Source organism: Penicillium atrosanguineum (genome assembly GCF_028827265.1).
Source record: "Penicillium atrosanguineum strain IBT 20685 chromosome Unknown utg000001l_segment0_segment0, whole genome shotgun sequence".
NCBI classification, from domain to species: Eukaryota; Fungi; Ascomycota; class Eurotiomycetes; order Eurotiales; family Aspergillaceae; genus Penicillium; species Penicillium atrosanguineum.
Window position 1 is genome coordinate 2,920,847 of NW_026623133.1, and position 18,143 is coordinate 2,938,989.

The following is an 18,143-nucleotide window of genomic DNA, read 5'->3' on the forward strand; positions in this document are numbered from 1 at the left end:
TGGTTCGCTTTTCGGGTGTGACTTTAAAGATTTGATCTCATCTAATTAAGCTCCGTCTGAAATCGCAACAGGCAATGAGAAACCGGCCAGTCTTTTCAAAAGACTGCAAAATCTCCAGCCTTGCCTGATCATCACCAGACTATCAGAATCAACAGCTGCCAGCAAATTTCCCGCGATTTGAATAAAAAGTTCTCTCTCCTTTTCACCAGTAGATGCCGCAACTCCTGTAAACACGATCCATGTCAAGGCTTCTGGAGCATTTTGAATCCAGTACCGAGAATCGATTATCATCAAATGCTCTAATAGTAGATTGATTTCTTTTATGTCGGTTGCAGGGGTGCCAGCTTGAATTTGCGCCCGGCCTTTGAGCAGCTTCCAGAAAATCAATGAACTGAATTGACAGCAGGCATTAACTCTGTCGACTTTATTCAAAGGCGCGGGCATGGCTTGGATGCGATCGGATTGATCATCCCGCTTCTTCAAAGAGAGCACGCGCTCAATCTCCCTGTCGATGGAAGCGGCATCGGCATGAGTGAGATGGTCTAGCTGAGAGACCGCCTCATACACATCGAGAATCGCATCCACAGTGGCCTGTTCAAGAATGTATCCATTTTTGCAAAATATGCCACCCGTGACGAGGTTTCGAAGGATTGAGTTGGGACGAACTGACCCTGAGAGCAAACAATCCCAGACTGGGGGGGTGTCAAACACGCAGGCGACGGCAAGCATTACTCTGCACAAAGAATTAGACGAAAACATAATATATACCTTGAGCAGACTTTGTTCTTACAATTTGATGAGGCCGAGTAGCGGTCCTATTTCATCTCTCAGTTGTTTCGGTGTCGACAGCAGCATCTTTATGAGGCCCTTCTGGTGAGCTATCGCCGAAGCCCTGTCTAACGCCGCGATCTGATTTCTCATTAGTAGCTTATTTCGCGGGTGGAACAACTCCAGGGATTGTTTGCTTTCGGGTTTGAAAGAGGTCCTTACATTGTAAAGTATCAAGGGTACTACAGATCCCAAAGTACCATAATCCAAAACAGGAGTTTCCTGATTGAGGCGCTCATTAAGCAGACGGATAGCCCATGTCTGGTGATATATCGTGATTAAGCTGCCGTCCCGGTTTTTGAGGCGATCCATAGTCGCCGATGCACTAAACATGGTGGCGTGAAAGAGACAAGGGTCCAACATCGCAACTTGAATCCATGTAGAGTGGAGGTGCGAGGCCAAACTGTTTTTGGCGGCGACATGAGAAGGTAAGGCCATCGAGGTCAAGACTATCCCACCCATAGGTATAGTTAGTTCTCTCGGCTTTTTTTTTTCCAAAAAAAACTTAGTGTCGAAGGGAAGGGGAAAGGGCATTCCTAACCCCACCAGGATGCCCTTTGAGATAAATCGAGGCAAGCGACCGAGCGACTTACAAAAGTCTAGCAAAACTGGCATATAAGGGCGATATTTTACAGGGGGATTCAATGAAGCCTCAGGCTCCAATAAAGAGCTCAAGTCCAAGTCCAAGGGTGAAGTCTCTAGGTGTGAGCCTGCCCCTGGAGTGTTTGGCAATATGGAGAGCAACTCGTCATTGGCAGTCCCATATTCACAATCCGAGCGCACCCTACACCGAGAGACAATTAGTCTCTCTACACTGGGAAATATTTAAAAAAACGGATCCCAGAAGATCGGCTTTTGTCTGGTTAGTACCAGGGAAGAGGGCAACGTACCGGACACAACGAGAGCAGCAAGGCTTAAGCCGATCACATTTGCGTTTGTGGAGCCTGGAAAGTCAAAAGTTGGGTTTCTTGTCTTGGCTAATAAGCATCGTACCTGCACCTCATGCAAGCTTGGGTTGAGGCTCTAACCGGTACAACGGAAGCTTGCAGCCCTCCGTAAAGCGTTGTAACTTCGCGAGGCTGTGAAGCGGTTGATTCTATATACGGATACTCGCATACTCGGCTTGTTCTGAATCGTGGGCCGGTTGATCAGTACTTGTCTTATTAGATTACCCAACGCCACCCACCTTTTACATCTGGAGCAGGAGGGCAGTGACTTGTCGCAGTGTCTTTTGCCGATCTTGCATGGTGAACAGGCAGAGGAAGCCTTTTGGTCTTGCTGTCCGACCATGGCCATTGGTCTGAATGGAGTTAGGTACCAACCGAGGCACAAGGGGTGAGCCTAGGATCGCGATGACTGTACGATTGGGGGGGTAGACAATGCACGTGACGTGCAGGATGGTCTTCTGGCTAAATGTGGACCTATTATCTCATCCTTCTACTTAATTTACGTCTCCTGATAGATGGTCGAGACCAAAGCACTCACGTCCCATGATACATGCATCCGGGAATTTCATCCTCTTTCAAAAATAAAATAGAATAGAATAAAAACTTAGGGTCTCGCTTCACATCGCCCGAACGACATCCACACTTCTAATCTGGGGCGACTCATGTCTAAATGATCGGCTCGTTCCCGCGATTGGTGGAGTCAACTTTCTCCCAGTCCCCGATTGGGCGTGCCGTTGATTCGTGGATATCCAGACTAGATTCCTCCGGACAAAATATCCCTCGAACCCCAGATCAAAGCTACCCCAGGTCTCAGCCATGTGCCCGCGAGGGCTAGAAGCGAATCAGCGGCCAGCAAGGCGCATGCTTCCTCTTGTTATGTGTGGAACTTTCCGAATACCACCACTTAGAGATCCGCAACTGACAGGGCTGTCGTTATCAGCATGCAAGCTTGCTTGGCGTTTCCCCGGGTCGTCCTCGAGCATGGTCTGATTGGAGCTGCCCCGGTCCCCCAGACATGCCTGGCGGGCCCTTATATATCTGGGGTACTCCGCTTGTTCTCCTTCTGCCCCGGAAAATTGTGGGCTGTTTCTCTTCCTGTCTCTTCACAGGGCTGTCCTAAGGCGGGTCTTTCGACGACCATCTAAGCATTGACCTTTCTTGAGCGGAGAGTGATTCATCCATCTCTATTCACTGCAATTTCCGCTCCCAACATCTGTTCTCTATCCCTGCTGTCAAAATGGTGCTCGGCATGAGCCCCAAGCGGGCCTACAATTGGTAAGGAGTATTGCGGGATTATTTCAAGAAACCTGACTGACATGATCAAGGTTCATCTCGATGGTGGCAGCAGCATGCATGGTGCTTTACGGCTACGATGCATCTGTTTTCAACTCGGTTCAGGGTTCAAAAAACTGGTTAGCCTATTTCAATAATCCGAACGCAGCGACAATCGGCTCAATCAATACTGCGTACACTGTTGGCGCCATCTTTGGCGGGTTCTTCGTTGGAGGGCCGGTGGCCGACTACTTTGGTCGCAAAGTTGGAATGGCCACTGGCTGTGTCCTGGTTATCGCTGCTACATTTATGCAGACTTTTGCTCCTCGCCATAGTCTTGCTTGTTTCCTGGCAGGCAGATGTATCATCGGTATTGGCCAGGGAATTGCCTTGAGTAAGTCTAGCCAGTTTATAAATCTATCTCGTCATGACTTGACGACTAACATGGATCTTTCACTAGCCGCTGGACCAATTTACATTGGCGAGCTGTCTCCGCCGGAGATCAGAGGAAAAATTATGACCTTCTGGCAGATGTTCTACTCTGTCGGGTCATTCATCTGCTTCTGGATCAACTATGCCTGCACAAAGAACGTTGAGAAGCTGGGTGAGTGGGATTGGAAGCTGGTCGTCATTTTCCAGCTCTTGGTCCCTATTTTGATTCTTGCGCTTCTCCCGACCATGCCTGGTAGCCCTCGTTGGTAAGTAGCCCTTTTCAAGAACCGTCAACCGTATTTTGAAGACGAAGCTAACCGCCTCCAGGTTCATCAAACGTGGAAACAACATCGAGAAGGCACGGTCCGCTCTGAGAAGAGTTCGAGACACCGATGAGGGGGTAGAGGACGAAATTCTTCAGATCCGCGAGGCCATTGAGTACGAAAAAGAGGCCATCTCTGGCAACTATAGCGCTCTGTGGAAGGACAAGTCTCTCCGCAAACGCATGCTCCTCGCACTCGTCATCAATGCTGGCCAGCAACTTACTGGACAAGGCTCACTTAACTCGTACTCCACCAAGATCTACCAAAAAGTGTTCACCAGCGACAGCCAGATTGCCTTGATCAACGCCCTCAATGCTACTTTCGGTATCCTCTTCACCCTCAACGCTGTCTGGATTATCGATCGATTTGGAAGAAAATTCCTCCTGATTGCCGGTGGTATCGGAATGGGTATTTGCATGATCATTGTCTCCGCTGTCGAAACTGAAACGCCAAATTTGGCCAACGGAGCGAAATCAACACCGGTTGGCATATCGATTGTATTCCTTCTATTCCTATTCATCTTCTTCTGTGAGCTTCTCCTGCCAAAATTATGAGTCCACATGGTTACTAACAGCCACATAGACAAACCATCATGGGGCGCAACTGTCTGGATTTGGACCTCTGAGGTCTTTTCCATGAATGTGAGAGCGCAAGCAGTCGGAATGGCCTCGCAAACGCGTTCGTGCCCATATCCCAAACATTTCCATCGCGCAATGCTGACCAAGTTCCAGAAAACGTCGCCAACACCATCTTCCAGCAATTCTTCCCTATTTTCCTCGACAACGACGGCTTCTACGCATTCTATATGTTTGCCGGAATCAACTTCTTGTTGGCACTGTTCGTCTTCTTCTTCATTCCGGAGACTAAGCAGGTTCCGCTCGAGGAGATTGATGCTCTGTTCGGTGGCGCCAACCACGTTGTGCAAGGCGAAGAGGTTCTTGCACAGCAGAAGGGAATTCAAGTTACTCACGAGACACAAGAAAAGCCTGATTCCGTCACTGTTGAGAACGTCGAGACTCGCAGCGAGTTCCGCTGATTGCGACGTCGATCTCTTATCGGTTGATTCAAACCTATTTTGCTGTTCCGAAGGTGGACATTCGGTTAATATCCACGAGACAGATGCTAGGCTTCCTAATTGAAACAGGCGCATCGAGCGTGCTTGGCTTTTATACTAGCCACATATGAAGTAGGATGATTATTTCGCGTAATTTAGGCCAAGTTCACGCATGTACGCGCCGGGCAGGGTAATATGAACTGGATATCATAGTCACCGCCGGTTCGTCCTAAACCAAGCTACCATTCACGTATAATGTAGAGTGCGATCGACAGCTTGACAGAACCCCGGAAACCGAGATATGGACACAGTCCATCATCGTGGCATGTTGATGGTAGCCTACACGAAGCTACATCTTGCAAAAGCTTTGCACGTGCTATCATTTTGGGCTTTCTGACAAGTGCCTTTTGCAGTCAGGGCTCTATTGATATATTCTCTATCTGGTGATATCGCGGGCCACCGAACAATCATCTTTGTACAATCGCAGCCGGACCAGAATACTCTTTCCGTCCCTTGATCAAATACATTACAAGGCTGATGATGAAAACTCCTCCAAAGATGACTACACTCCAGTTGAAGTTTTCCAGAGTCACTGGAAGATCGCTGGGCCACAGTGACCAAAACAGTGCGAAACAGCAGTATAAAAGGCCGATGATGTTGACAGCCAAACCCCATCGTCCCATATCCCAACGACGGGGCGGAAGGGTTTCAGGATGCCAGATCTTTCGGTAAATAACACACCCGATGGAGATAATGTAAGTGTACATCAGTGCAGCCACATTGAGCGAGATTATAGCATTGAACGCAGTCTCGGACCCGATATTGATGAGTGAAAGCGCACAGCTGATTATACAGGAAAGAGCAATGGCATTTACCGGAATCTGCCGTTTTTTGTCGATCTTCCCTATCCATCGAGAGAATGGGAGACCGTTATCACGGGCAAAGGCGAATGTCTGACGAGATGTTGCGGCATTAAATAAAACATTGCTGAATATGACTGGCAGTAGGACGATCGCCGTGAGCCCATTCACGCCGGCTGTTGAAGTGGCCTGTTTGAAGACATAGAGGAAGGGGAACCCAGTGATGTCGTTTAGCGAGTCTTCCACGGATGGAGTAGCAAAGAGATAAGTAATTAGCAGGATAGCTGCCATGATGCCATTCAAAAGATAGCCCCAGAAGATGGCGACAGCTACGCTTCGGCCGGCATCCTTGACTTCTTCGGACATGTGTGCAGCCGCGTCGGAGCCTGTATTTCTGGTTAGCATCTTTCAACAATCAGGAAAGTTGCACACGAACTCAAACAGCCATATATGGCAGAGATTTGGCCAATCATTACGCTCAATCCCATGGTAGACCAGCCCCCGAAGTTCTTCCATTGTGTAACAAACACAGCCTCTGCAGATTGGTGAGGGGCCAGAGCCCAAAGAACGATTAAAATGACCGCCCAGGATGTAATGTGAAGCATCATCAATAGGTTACTGAGGATCTCCATCGAGTCAGACGCGTAGACATTGAAGATGTAGATCACCAGAACCATCGCAAAGACCAGTAGAGTACCTTGCCAATTTTGGGGTTCATAGTCTGGGTTTCGAACACTGATCAGTCCTTGGATGATGGTTCCTGTTAGATAGGAGCCAGAAGCTGTCCCGGCTTGCCAGGCCAAAACTGACATCCAGCCTGCACAGACGGCAAATTTAGTGATTGACCTTTCCTTCCAAGACCTCGGGGGGTGCGTGAGATACCAGTAATGTAGCTAAGGAACTTTTGGTATCGAGGCGAGGAAAACTCAGACACCCAATGATATTGCCCGCCAGAGGTTGGCGCCATCGATGACATTTCGGAGATCGAGGCGATGATGAAGCCGAATCCAATGAAGGTCCAAATGTAACCCCAGAACATGCCAGGCAGTCCTCCATTCTCGAGTCCCTCGTAGTTTGAACTGAACCCAAGTAACATATTAGAGGTTGTGGCGAAATGGAAACTCCAGCACACTCAATTCACTCACATCAAAATATACTCCCATGTTGCTTGCAAGACAGAAGCAAAACTAAGTGCCGCTATAGGTCGCATGTTTCTCTAATCGGGGATGTGAGATATGAAAACGAGGGTCTCCGAGAATACTCACCTTGAACTCCTGAACCTTTCCCATTCGCTGCATGTCACGATTATCCTTCACCGTACCCGGCCTATGGCTTGCATGGCTACCTTGGTCCACGGGCGGGATGTCCATGTCCACGGCCTGCGGCCTTGGACTCTTGACAGAGGCTTCCATGGGGAGTCACTGCGGGGGCTCAGCAAGGGATGAAGAAGATGAAGAAAAGATAGTGGCAGACGAGGGGCCAAGATCGCAAAGCATTAAATTTCCATGCACTAGCCTGGATAGTATCAGCCCCGAAACCCCGACAGAAACTCTCTTCGCCCTTTCTATGCCGATTCATTGGTCCTGGCGCGGGTATCGCAAGCGGGCCGTGTTGGCCCACACTGGAAAGCCAGAGCCTAACGCCACTCCTGGTCGACCGTCTATTTGAGCGCCTTTTAATAGGCGAAAAAAAAGCGATGTGTTTAAAACGGCCGATAGAAGCGAATCAATCCCCACAGCGCCCGTGAGCACCAACATGTCATGCGCGGTACAATATTGCGACGCTGTACTTAGGTCGCTTCTTATCCTGCGTTGACTATGTGGAGAATGCCCGTGCCGCCATCGACCCCCCGCTTTAAAGCAAATGATGCGTTTATTGGGGCAATTCCCTAGATATTAGATGCATAGAACGTAGCCTTGCGGATAAGTGACACGAAAGTTCTCCTACGTAGGCTCGATTACTCCGTGCGATCTTCGTTAGATGGAGAGAAGACGCTTGAGCGTTTGAAACGCTCAATCTAATGAACTTGCGCTTTCAATCTAGACAAAGGGAGTATTAGAATTTTGGAGTCGAAGGCTTGAACGCGCTTGGTGAGACGTGACTCCTGCCTTGTGCCCGATGGCACGATCGTCTTATACCCCGGCCATTCTCAATGAAGGTACTTACCTTGATCCGGGTGATACCATCGATTACTCCCGTGTGGTAGGCCGCTTCCCTCCTGTTCACGGTTCAAAAGTACCTAATAATTAATCACAAAGTGTGAACTAGAGATGAGGTTATTTTGCTGAATTTTGAGACTTTTAATCCGCGAACATCGATTAACCACTAGGTGGATTTCATTTTTTTCATTTTTTTTTTCAAGAATGGTAGCAAATATAAGTGAAAGTATATTGTAGACATGAATTGCAGAATGGTACACATGAAGAAGGAAAGTAGTGATTTGAGAAACTCAAAAGTCTTGTAAGAAGCGATCGTAATCGATTAGTATGAACATCTGGTATCGTGGGGTGAAAGGAACTGGAGTCGCAGTTCTGGGTGCAAAGGTATATACAAAGAAGGTGAAAATAATTCAACGCTAATAGACGGTAAAACACATCGCTGCCGGACACGGCTACTTCGTAGGCCATGCTCATTTCTCGTTGTGGAGGTCAGCCATCTCGACGATGCCGTTGCCAGCCTCGAGAGTCTCGACCGAGCCGATGGAGGTCCGGTGGTTCCTGATGAACTTGGGCCATGTGTTGGTGAGGACGAGGTACTTGATGCTCTCTTCTGACTCATCGAAGACGGCGGCACCGAAGTCCGCGGGGATCTCACCCCAGTAGTGGACGCGCTCCTTGATGGCAGAGGCCGAGACGTTCATGGCCTTCTCAGATCCTGAGGAGTAGGTGGGGGAAGCAGGCTCCATGTTGTAGTCGGCTCCCTCGAAGGGAGTGATTACGTCGGAGTCACGCTTCTCACCGTACAGGATGCGCGTAGGCTTCTCAAAGATGTTCTCGAGCTTACGGAGGTCTTGGTGGGAGATGTTGACGGGGAACTCGGCGTGACGGACACTGATGAACTCGGCATAGATGTGCAGGGCATTGTTGAAGCAATCGCGAACGCTATCCTTGGTGTTGCCGTCAACAGAGCCGTCCCGAACAGCGGCGGGGATGCTGCTCTTCCATTGCGCAATGCTGATGAGGAAGGCAATGTTCTCACCGGAGAATTCGCGGAGAGCAGAGAATTCCAGAAGTGGGATAGGGTTGCGCTCGAGGACGTGCTCCAAGGCACTCATGGTGAGGATACTGTCGCTGGAACTGTTGGTCTTGACAGAGCCGTTCATTGACTTCCAGCCAGACATGATAGATCCGATGAAGGTAGAGCCGGAGGCCATAGACTTGGACTCGAGGGGGAGCGACCTTGTTCCTGCGCTCCCACTGAGCGATGGCATCGAGGGTCTCCTGGCGGAGAGTGCTGGCGCGCAACACCTCCCAGCAGGGAAGGAGAACGGTGAAGATTTCGATGAAGAAGATCGAAAGGACGATCCACTGAGGAGGCAGCCAGACAGCGTTGACAGGAGCCATACCATCAACGTAGAGACCAATAAGCCACATGGGGGTGGCGGGGAGCATGACAATAGCGCAGCCAATGGTCTGGGTACGCCAACCCTGGGTGTCGTGGATGTTACGAGACTGCCAGAGAATGTAGGGGGCGAAGACCCAAGACCAAAAGAACTGCCAGGCCACACTAGGCCACCACTCCCAGCCTCGACCCTGCTCGGCTCTCTGCTCCATAATAGTACCGGTGACCTCCGTGCCCGGAATCCCCCAGGAACTGTGCCACTTGCGAGAAATCAGGTACATCAGAACGGTGAGGAAGATCTGAACGACCATGGCGATGCTGACGAGCCACACGGTCTTGGCGGTATAGTCGAGACGGCGGAACTTGGCGAGCAGGCCACGCTTGGCCTGGACCGGCGGGACGGCGACATTATGGCCATCGTGGTGAATAAACTTCTTCTGAAGCTTGGCGACGTGAAGGAAGCGACTGTTGGAAGCGTGGAACAAAGCAATTCCGCAAGGTAGATAGGTACCCATGATCCAGAATTCGATATCTCCGGGCATGAGGGCACCAATCAAAAGACCGAATTGGACACTCCAGGCATAGAGATGAAGAAATGCGACGGCAGAGAGCGATAGCCAGAGACCACGGATCCGGATCGTCGGGGTGTTGCGGTTGACGATGAGATAACTCGCACCGGCCACGATAATGGCGGTCCAGATGCAACCGAAAGCCACCCAAAAGATACTCACAGCTGAGGTATCCAGCTCCGACTTTGAGTCGGCGGTAAGACCGAGCTCAGATCCCATGATTGATGAGGATATAAAGAGGGACTAAAAAGAGTGTATAGTAGTTGGATAGCATCAGAAGACCAGGTTGTCGGGTCCGGGGCCCTGGGCTTTATTAGCAACAGCGCGAGAGATCGGGGGCCAGCAGGCCGGGGCTGGATAGGGCACGATGGAGCCCGGTTCAAGAAATCAAATACCTTAATCTGGTTTAGCTGCGCTTTCCACTGGGCTGCCGACGGCGCTTTCCATGGATGCCCCTGTAGATCATCACCGGCAAGGTAAGAAGACTCGATCCTGGTAGCCTGGTGGGGCTCCACTGGGAGTCCACGGTGATTCCACTGTGATTCCTCTGTTCGTCCACTGTGTGGTCCTAGGTGGTCCTAGGTGGTCCTGGGTGGTCCTGGGTGGTCGTGGGTGGGTCGATTCCGCCCCCATTTGGGCAAAGATTTGACCCGAGCTGATTATTCTCATCTCATCGACCTCTCAAGGCCGAGATCGAGTGTGATCTCGATTCGGCACTATCGATTCAAAAAAAGTCTGCTGGGTACCTGATGTCCCCCACTTGCCATGTTTTTGGAGTCCTCATAGCCCGTCCCGATGTCATCTCCCCCAGGTACAGCTTGCAGCTTGCCTTCCAACCCTAGTCCCGGGTCGATCTCTTTCAAACTATTGATTCTTAAACTTCCGTCTCTCCACGCCAGCCTATCCTATCTGATAGTACTTTTCGTCACACCCTGCCATTGGAAAGCATTATGAAGACTCCGAACCACATCACATCTGATATTTCCGGTCGGGGTCTAGTGGAAACGCGGTAAGTGCGCCCGCGAATAGACCACCCTGCTCAAGCCCATGGCTCGTGCCGCGTATTCCCGTCAATAGATCATAATCCTACAGACCTAGTCCAGTGTCTTGTAATCCGGTGATCGTCGGCGAACAGGGCACTATTCGCTCACACCACTTGCCCGGTGAAGAACCGCGAAACGTTGGCTGTTCCGAACGGACGAACTCCGTCATAGCTGGGTGAAGATGCCCTTTGCAGAAGCTCCCCTGGGAGTCATCGCGGGAAACTAGTCGCCATCACTTGCTTGTCCAGGATTTCAATAGTCAAACAGGCCTATTGAACCTACCTCAATCTCAAAAGTGAGTTCACACAGAAAAAGACACTGATTCCTTCCAACCTTTTCAATCAATGGGTACGGAGTCCAGTTTCTGCTAACTTGGCTCCGACAGTTCTCCCTCGTGCTCGAGGATGTGGCGTAGACCTCGGGAGATTATGATTTGATCTCGGTCGAAGGGCGAACGCGCTAATGTGTTACCAAGGTACTGCCAGCGTACCCCCGGTCTTTGTTTACACCTTAACCTTTGCTCCGCACAAATGAGTTGCATGAGCCGGAGAATCTGACTCTGCCCCTGAATGAACTGACCACTCCGGTAGCAATACTGTATGTCTAAAAGCTATTCAATAGTCGGTCTTGAATAACTTCCGCAAACCAGTTCATGGACGTGTTGACCCCTGCATTTTCGTCTCCTCGGCCCCTGCACATGTGACTATTATGCTCACCCCATGCATCTAGGCTAGATAATGAGTGCCCAATAATAGAGACCTTTTCTAAGGGGCGAACGTGGAATGGCACGCCACGAACAGGTCTCACGCTCTTTAGTGAAACAGGAACGCCAGCAGAGCACGTACCTCACCTTACCTTCGATGGTGGTGTATGAACCCGACCCGCGAACGGTTCCCGGGTCCTCCGTAGCTCCAGTCTATACTGAGTGCGTGCGCTGGTGGATAGAGAATGCCGTTGCATGCGTTGACAGCAAACGGTGGCTGGCGAACGTCCACTCCCTCGGTAATCAGCACTTCGTACGATCCTTTAGACAGTGACATTGTCCACCGTTCTGAAACACTTTGCATGACTCGATAGCTAGCGCAGCCGAGGTGGAAAGCTACATTGAGTGTTGTGACGCCACACCGGCATCTCCGCCGGAATTAAATATATTGAGCCAGAGCCCTGCTGGTACATTTTAGCGACGAGACATGTGGGCAATTTTTCGGAGAACATTGAAACCGACACATTGAAACCGACACCCAAATATGGGAGCCGATTATACGTCTTGGCTTGGTTTCAAACGGTCTCGTTTAGTGGTGTTTTTGATGGTGTAACTTTTCTGAGCGTTGAGAACGTGCGTCGCGTTTCCCAAATAGGAAAAGTAAGTCCCGATCGCTTATGCAGCTCGATATCTAGCCCACCTGAGACAACGGTTTTAGAGCGGTCGCCGGTACCTATGATAACAACACGTATCTCTCTTCAGGAACTTGGCCACGCATGACTCAACGTTATGGACGCGTTGACCCCTTTCGCAACAGCCGTTGCAACGTGCTGTGTGGAGCCATGCGACTCCAATGGTTGAGTGGGTGGGGCTAATGTCCTGAAGAATTCCAAATAGTCGCTCTCCCGTTAATGGCTGACCAGCGTACAAGAAGGATGCGATGAGGCGTGATCATCCAGGTCGACGACGTGAGCCATAACAATGAAGCATGCAGTAGTTGCGCAGAGGAATAATGTAGATATCAAAGTACCGTCTTTCGTCCGGTCGCCTTACCTCGACATCTTAACGCACTAAGCACAGCTTTTGTCCATGTCGACATTTCAGACCATCACCCACTCGATTTCAGCTGGATATCCAATATCATCCTGAGTTTGCTAAGTATCAACACCGTACTCGCCGTCGAAAGGACACCGAGACCCTTCAGATGAGGTTGCCGGCGGAATTTCCGGCCCAGCTGGTTTCCCCACTTGTGTGGGGGAGAAAAGAGATTGAGAGCTAAGGTTTCTGAGCGTACGGATTAAACGATACTCAGCTTGATGAGATCTATACTGTTTTGAAGAGCTTCAATTGCCGGTTGGGAGAGTTAGTGGTCTATTTTTCATGCTAATGAACGTAGCACTGAAACAATCTTTCGGGGTTATTAATCAATCGACATTTCCTCTGCCTAAGCTTTAAACTTTTCTGAGGGGTCTCTCAAAGAATATGCACAATGACCGAGGGTTCTTCGTATCGACGACTACTCCCGGAAAGACAACATAATCATCTACAATGGTGTCTCATCCCGAGTCGGCAGTATCTGTGGCTGACAGCAAGACACGAGAATTCATAATGGAAATCCTCCGATGACTTCACACATCAAAGACATCGCTAGCACAGTCAACGGAGGAGGAATCGGAGCGCCCTCAAACTCCGCCGATAAACAGGTCTTCCATACAGACGCCGGAGATTTCACTCCGTACTATGTCTGAGCCCTGCCACAGAGGGTGGTGAAATTTATATGTCTAACAATTGGAATTTGCACAATGTTCTCGCGAAAGAGTGGCCTGACTTAATCTACACTCTTTCACAGAACCGGCTGGTCGACGGGCAAGATTCTCTCAGACGAACTTTTAGCCTCAGAACTAATAGCATGCAGATTCAACAATCCCAAACAGCCATACACCCTTCGTCCGCTTTTCACCCGCCAGCCAGCTACTGCAAGCAAGCCTGAGAGTGTCCTTATCCGATATGCCAGATGCTATTTCGCAGGATTCTAGGTCTACCGGCCTTCCATCAATCACCGAGGCACAAACCGAAGCGCTCGACGCACTGCATTTCCTTGCTGAAAGATACAGTGCCCCGTTGGACTTCCAGAAAGGCGATGCTCAATACGTGAAAAACTCAATATCTTCCATGCTCGGAATTGATTCAAAAATGGACCCGGGAAAGAGTTTGCTCTCCTGAGTTCCCTTTCGGAGACTACTTGCTAGTCGTTATAGACGCCATTTACTACATCTTTTATTACAAAGCTCGGAGAATGCTTAGGAGACACCTAGTCCACTCCCACTTCGTCGGGATACAGTCTACGGAGATATTACTGAGGGCGAACAGGGGTTTCCTCTGGAGCTGGCATAAGAAATAATGTGGGCTCTTTACTCCCTATATCAGTCGAGGCTGAAATCAAAGTCGAAGCATTTGTTATATCTAGTCAGGCGGATAGTTATTCTCACTTCCATTATCACATTATAGCAGAATAAATCCCAAGTAGATATCTGAGGCCCTACATCTTCTATCAAAAGGGTTCATTGCTGTTATTGTTTCAATGCGCGCATAATGAAGCAGCCATCAACAGGATCAAAATATATATCACCAACCATCGAAGGGCCTTAATCCACCGCAAATGATATTCCAGTGCAAGTTTCAAACATTCCGTTTGTCTAAAAATGGATTACGCTCTTCGGCTCTTTGTAGATGACCGGGGAGGACATACATTCTCGGCAAAGGAATGCAGATCGTCTGGGGAAGCGGGGTCATTCCGGGTAATTACCGGTACTCAAATTATTTGGGCCAAAGAAGTGAACTTATGATCTAGATCCTTGTAATTGATGTCTTGTAGATAGGTCTACCCCGCAAACTCTTTCGTGGATTCAAGCGGAATGGATGTTCCGCTATGAAAGAAGTATCAGATGCAGCCCCACCATCTCTCTAGATGATCTCAGTATCACCGTAATGCTTGACAGTTGCAGACAGCTATCATCAGAACAGTCAACACATCTTGAACATGAAGTCCATCGAAATTAATACTTCGAGGATTGGATTTTATCGTCCATAGTAACCGAGATGCCGCGATTTTGTTTGGCATCTCGAATGCGGAACCAAGAGATCCTCGGCGTAGAAACTTGAAATAGAGCGGAATATGATGTGCGGGGAATACATCACCGACACTCACCACTTGGCATGTCAGCACGGTCTTACAGAAGAACCGGAGTGGATGTGAAATTTGTATTTAACCACTTGGTCCCCACCTTCTCCTGTAGACGATCTCCTTAGGTCTAATCTCTCTCATTATCCGAAGACAATCGGTCTTCGTATTTCGAGAGTCGCCAAAATGGAAAACCCCGAGAAAGACATCGAGCAAGAGACAATTGAATGTCTCAAAGCTGAGCTCTCAACACCGGAGATCGACCGCGCCCTAGAAAAGCAACTCTTATGGAAGCTCGACATCCACGTCGTCCCAATCCTAGGGCTTCTCTTCCTTCTGGCCTTCCTGGATCGAATCAATATTGGAAATGCGCGGCTTCAAGGACTGGAGGATGACCTGAATATGAAGGGACATGACTACAATATTGCGTTATTTATTTTCTTCATACCATACATCCTCTTGGAGGTGCCATGTAACCTCATTTTGAGAAAGTTTGCGCCGTCATGGTGGCTCAGTGGTATCATGTTCTGTTGGGGTTTGTACCTCTTTGTTGCATCTCTGTGAAGGAGGGTTGCTAATCCTGTTTCACCAGGTATCGTCACAACATGTATGGGTCTGACAAAAAGTTTTGGCGGATTGATAGCATGCCGCTTTTTACTGGGTGTTTTTGAAGCCGGTTTCATGCCAGGTAAGTGCACTCACCAAGACTCTTTGTCACGCGCTTACACGAGTAGGGTGTATTTATCTAATTGCGATGTACTACAAGCGCTATGAGCTACAGTGGCGACTGAACGTCTTCTTCAGTGCCAGTATTTTGGCCGGCGCCGTCAGCGGGGTATGTATTCTTCCATCTTCAGGCTATTGAAAACACCGGTTTGACTGGATAGTTACTCGCATATGGAATTGCCCAGATGGACGGAATTCAAGGATACAGTGGATGGCGCTGGATCTTTATACTTGAAGGTCTCGCTACTGTTGTGATGGCAGTCATCTCGAAGTTCTTGATTGTGGATTGGCCGGAGAAATCTACCTTTCTTAATGACCAAGAGCGAGCTTTACTTCTCCGTCGCCTTTCGGATGACCGTGGTGAAGCCAGGATGGACCGACTGGATGGACCAGCTCGGAAGCGAGTGTTCAGCGACATCAAGCTTTATCTTGGGTATGTTCAAATCACAAATCATTCCTTTCAATGGTTCACTGACGATGATGCAGCCCTCTCATGTACTTTGGCATCGTTAATACCGGCTACGCATCGTCCTTTTTCACACCCACAATCCTGCATCAGCTGGGATGGACCTCAATACGAGCACAAGTGATGAGCATCCCAATCTATATCGTTGCAACTGTTATTTCACTCGTGACGGCATACGCCAGCGACAGACTACGCCATCGCTTCGCCTTTACGCTTATAGGGTGTGTAATTGCCACGATCGGTTATATCATTTTGATCTGTCAAGGTTCGGTGCCTGTTGGTGCGCGATATTTTGCTCTGTATGCGATCACCGGTGGCGGGTACATGACGCAGCCTATTCTCATGGGTTGGCTGAGCAATAATATGGCCGGACACTATAAGCAATCAATTGCGTCTGCCATGCAGATCGGGTTTGGAAATTGCGGGGGACTCGTGGCGAGCAATATTTTCTTTGATTCGGAGGCGCCTTCATACCCCACGGGCTTTGGAGTCAGTCTGGGCATGGTGTGGATCTGTGGAGTGTCTTGTCTGGTCTTTTTCGCTTGGCTTTATCGGGAGAATCGACAACGAGACGAGGGTAAAAGGGATCATCGGTATGAGTTACCCCGAGAGGAACTGGAAAATCTCGGGGATGAGCATCCTAGTTTCAGATTTACTTATTAGGCTCATTTATTGGGCCGATTTGGTCAAGTTCACGATGAAGACAAAGGCCCTATGACGATATCGGGAAAACATCAGCGCGGAGAATTAGCCGACTACCTATTTAGGATAAGGGCTTGGTTCCCGTCAATGTTAATTTACCCTTTTCTAGATGTAATGGAAAATACGAGATGCCTTTGTGTGACCAAGATGAGATCAACGGGGAATAGGTTGCACATTTCAGGCAACAACTCGCGTGGCCGACACCACATTCCTTTGACCGACACTCTAAATCGGTAGAAAGATCTCCAAGACACCTCATATTGCATTCAGGTACAGGCCTAAGCACGCCTAAGCATGGGTCGAACAATAATTACAGTCTGATCGGCATCGCAGTGCCGAGATGACGTCACGGACTTTAGACCTTGGGACTGACCGTAGAAGATTAAACGAAGTTTCTTCGACCACATGCGACAATCCTGTGATTAGGAGTTCTCTACGATCATCGCACGGGCTCCATTACCTGTCCCGTGAAGGCACTGGCGCAGTCACTACTGCATCTTAAAATCACCGGGGTGGTACACCGGTGCCCAATCAGACTGCGGATCCCCCGCGCGTCCCGCGCAGTCATTTGCGAGAAAAGTCCCAGAGCCCCAAGGCTCATTCCTCTGCTCTATATAGCCTGCATGCCTCCCGATCATCACCCGGACTTCAAGACATTGAGAGATACCCGAAGGGCGACTCGTGCACCATGACCAAGCTACGCTTCCCACCCAAGACTACTCACTCCATCGCGTCAGAGCCATGGAAAAACGACAACCCATTCGGGCCCCCTCGGGTGCATCACTCTTTTCCAAACGGTGGAATTCGACGACTCCGGGACACCCTTTCTAAGCTATCACCATCTGCTCTGGCTGAGAAAGAGGAACTACGAAAAAAGAACCAATACAAAATCCCCTTAACCCATCGAAACGTGGACAACTTCGTTACCGACCAACAAATCAAAGAGGCCTGTCGACCCAACAATTTACATTCACCAGAGCTTCAAGTCGTCAAATGGCTTGAACGTGTTTCTTGAACGGGCGACCTGCATTCACCTATCGACCCTAGTCCGCCAGAGTTCGACTAGGCGTTTTCTCGAATCCCTCTCGATCCTTGACCCCGCACGCGATCGGCGACTCCATCCAAGAAAGTCAATCCAAGGTGTCTGTACCACGGGGGCCGAAAGGCTGTTTGGCTTGGCCCGGTACTTTCGTGGAATCATCATTGACTTCGCGCCCTAGTTTCCTTGGCATTAACGTCATGGCGCGAGGCGCACTGGCCAATGTCGAGACGGTCCCATTCCCTTGCGGTGCGAAGAAAACGACACTCGCTGGTATTCAGGTGAGACATAACAAACGATCCTTACATGATTTGCGCGAGAGCTCATTCCAATATAGATCGCGGTGGGTACAGATCTTGGCAGCGCTAAGATAACGGGGTCTTGGCAAGCTATTCTCATTCCTACCACACTCTGTATGCGAGCCCCGTGGCAGCGTA

At 49.5% G+C, this 18,143-nt stretch overlaps 8 protein-coding genes across 8 annotated transcripts; 5 read left to right on the forward strand and 3 right to left on the reverse strand.

Annotated features, from left to right (window-relative positions):
• Window positions 1-45: 45 nt before the first annotated feature.
• On the reverse strand, window positions 46-1,161 carry N7443_001125 (Mitochondrial-processing peptidase subunit alpha; the record flags this gene model as incomplete). Its single annotated transcript, XM_056881181.1, has 3 exons — window positions 46-733; window positions 791-909; window positions 991-1,161. 3 exons carry the CDS (start codon window positions 1,159-1,161, stop codon window positions 46-48), a joined length of 978 nt encoding a protein of 325 aa, XP_056746419.1.
• Window positions 1,162-3,012: 1,851 nt separating this feature from the next.
• Window positions 3,013-4,838, forward strand: N7443_001126 (putative MFS sugar transporter; the record flags this gene model as incomplete). The annotated part of the gene is made up of 6 exons (XM_056881182.1): window positions 3,013-3,050; window positions 3,101-3,441; window positions 3,508-3,745; window positions 3,807-4,330; window positions 4,385-4,480; window positions 4,534-4,838. 6 exons carry the CDS (start codon window positions 3,013-3,015, stop codon window positions 4,836-4,838), a joined length of 1,542 nt encoding a protein of 513 aa, XP_056746420.1.
• Window positions 4,839-5,323: 485 nt separating this feature from the next.
• Window positions 5,324-7,128, reverse strand: N7443_001127 (putative GABA permease; the record flags this gene model as incomplete). The annotated part of the gene is made up of 5 exons (XM_056881183.1): window positions 5,324-6,102; window positions 6,153-6,533; window positions 6,599-6,795; window positions 6,862-6,932; window positions 6,982-7,128. The coding sequence occupies 5 exons, from the start codon at window positions 7,126-7,128 to the stop codon at window positions 5,324-5,326; spliced, it is 1,575 nt and encodes a 524-aa protein (XP_056746421.1).
• Window positions 7,129-8,345: 1,217 nt separating this feature from the next.
• Window positions 8,346-10,065, reverse strand: N7443_001128 (Glucose/ribitol dehydrogenase; the record flags this gene model as incomplete). Its single annotated transcript, XM_056881184.1, has 2 exons — window positions 8,346-9,092; window positions 9,115-10,065. The coding sequence occupies 2 exons, from the start codon at window positions 10,063-10,065 to the stop codon at window positions 8,346-8,348; spliced, it is 1,698 nt and encodes a 565-aa protein (XP_056746422.1).
• Window positions 10,066-12,573: 2,508 nt separating this feature from the next.
• Window positions 12,574-12,871, forward strand: N7443_001129 (uncharacterized protein; the record flags this gene model as incomplete). Its single annotated transcript, XM_056881185.1, has 2 exons — window positions 12,574-12,606; window positions 12,719-12,871. 2 exons carry the CDS (start codon window positions 12,574-12,576, stop codon window positions 12,869-12,871), a joined length of 186 nt encoding a protein of 61 aa, XP_056746423.1.
• Window positions 12,872-13,081: 210 nt separating this feature from the next.
• Window positions 13,082-13,340, forward strand: N7443_001130 (uncharacterized protein; the record flags this gene model as incomplete). The annotated part of the gene is made up of 2 exons (XM_056881186.1): window positions 13,082-13,164; window positions 13,193-13,340. The coding sequence occupies 2 exons, from the start codon at window positions 13,082-13,084 to the stop codon at window positions 13,338-13,340; spliced, it is 231 nt and encodes a 76-aa protein (XP_056746424.1).
• Window positions 13,341-13,599: 259 nt separating this feature from the next.
• N7443_001131 (uncharacterized protein) lies at window positions 13,600-13,993 on the forward strand (the record flags this gene model as incomplete). The annotated part of the gene is made up of 2 exons (XM_056881187.1): window positions 13,600-13,705; window positions 13,803-13,993. 2 exons carry the CDS (start codon window positions 13,600-13,602, stop codon window positions 13,991-13,993), a joined length of 297 nt encoding a protein of 98 aa, XP_056746425.1.
• A 966-nt stretch (window positions 13,994-14,959) lies between these two features.
• On the forward strand, window positions 14,960-16,628 carry N7443_001132 (uncharacterized protein; the record flags this gene model as incomplete). The annotated part of the gene is made up of 5 exons (XM_056881188.1): window positions 14,960-15,308; window positions 15,366-15,461; window positions 15,508-15,608; window positions 15,661-15,932; window positions 15,986-16,628. The coding sequence occupies 5 exons, from the start codon at window positions 14,960-14,962 to the stop codon at window positions 16,626-16,628; spliced, it is 1,461 nt and encodes a 486-aa protein (XP_056746426.1).
• Window positions 16,629-18,143: the final 1,515 nt, after the last annotated feature.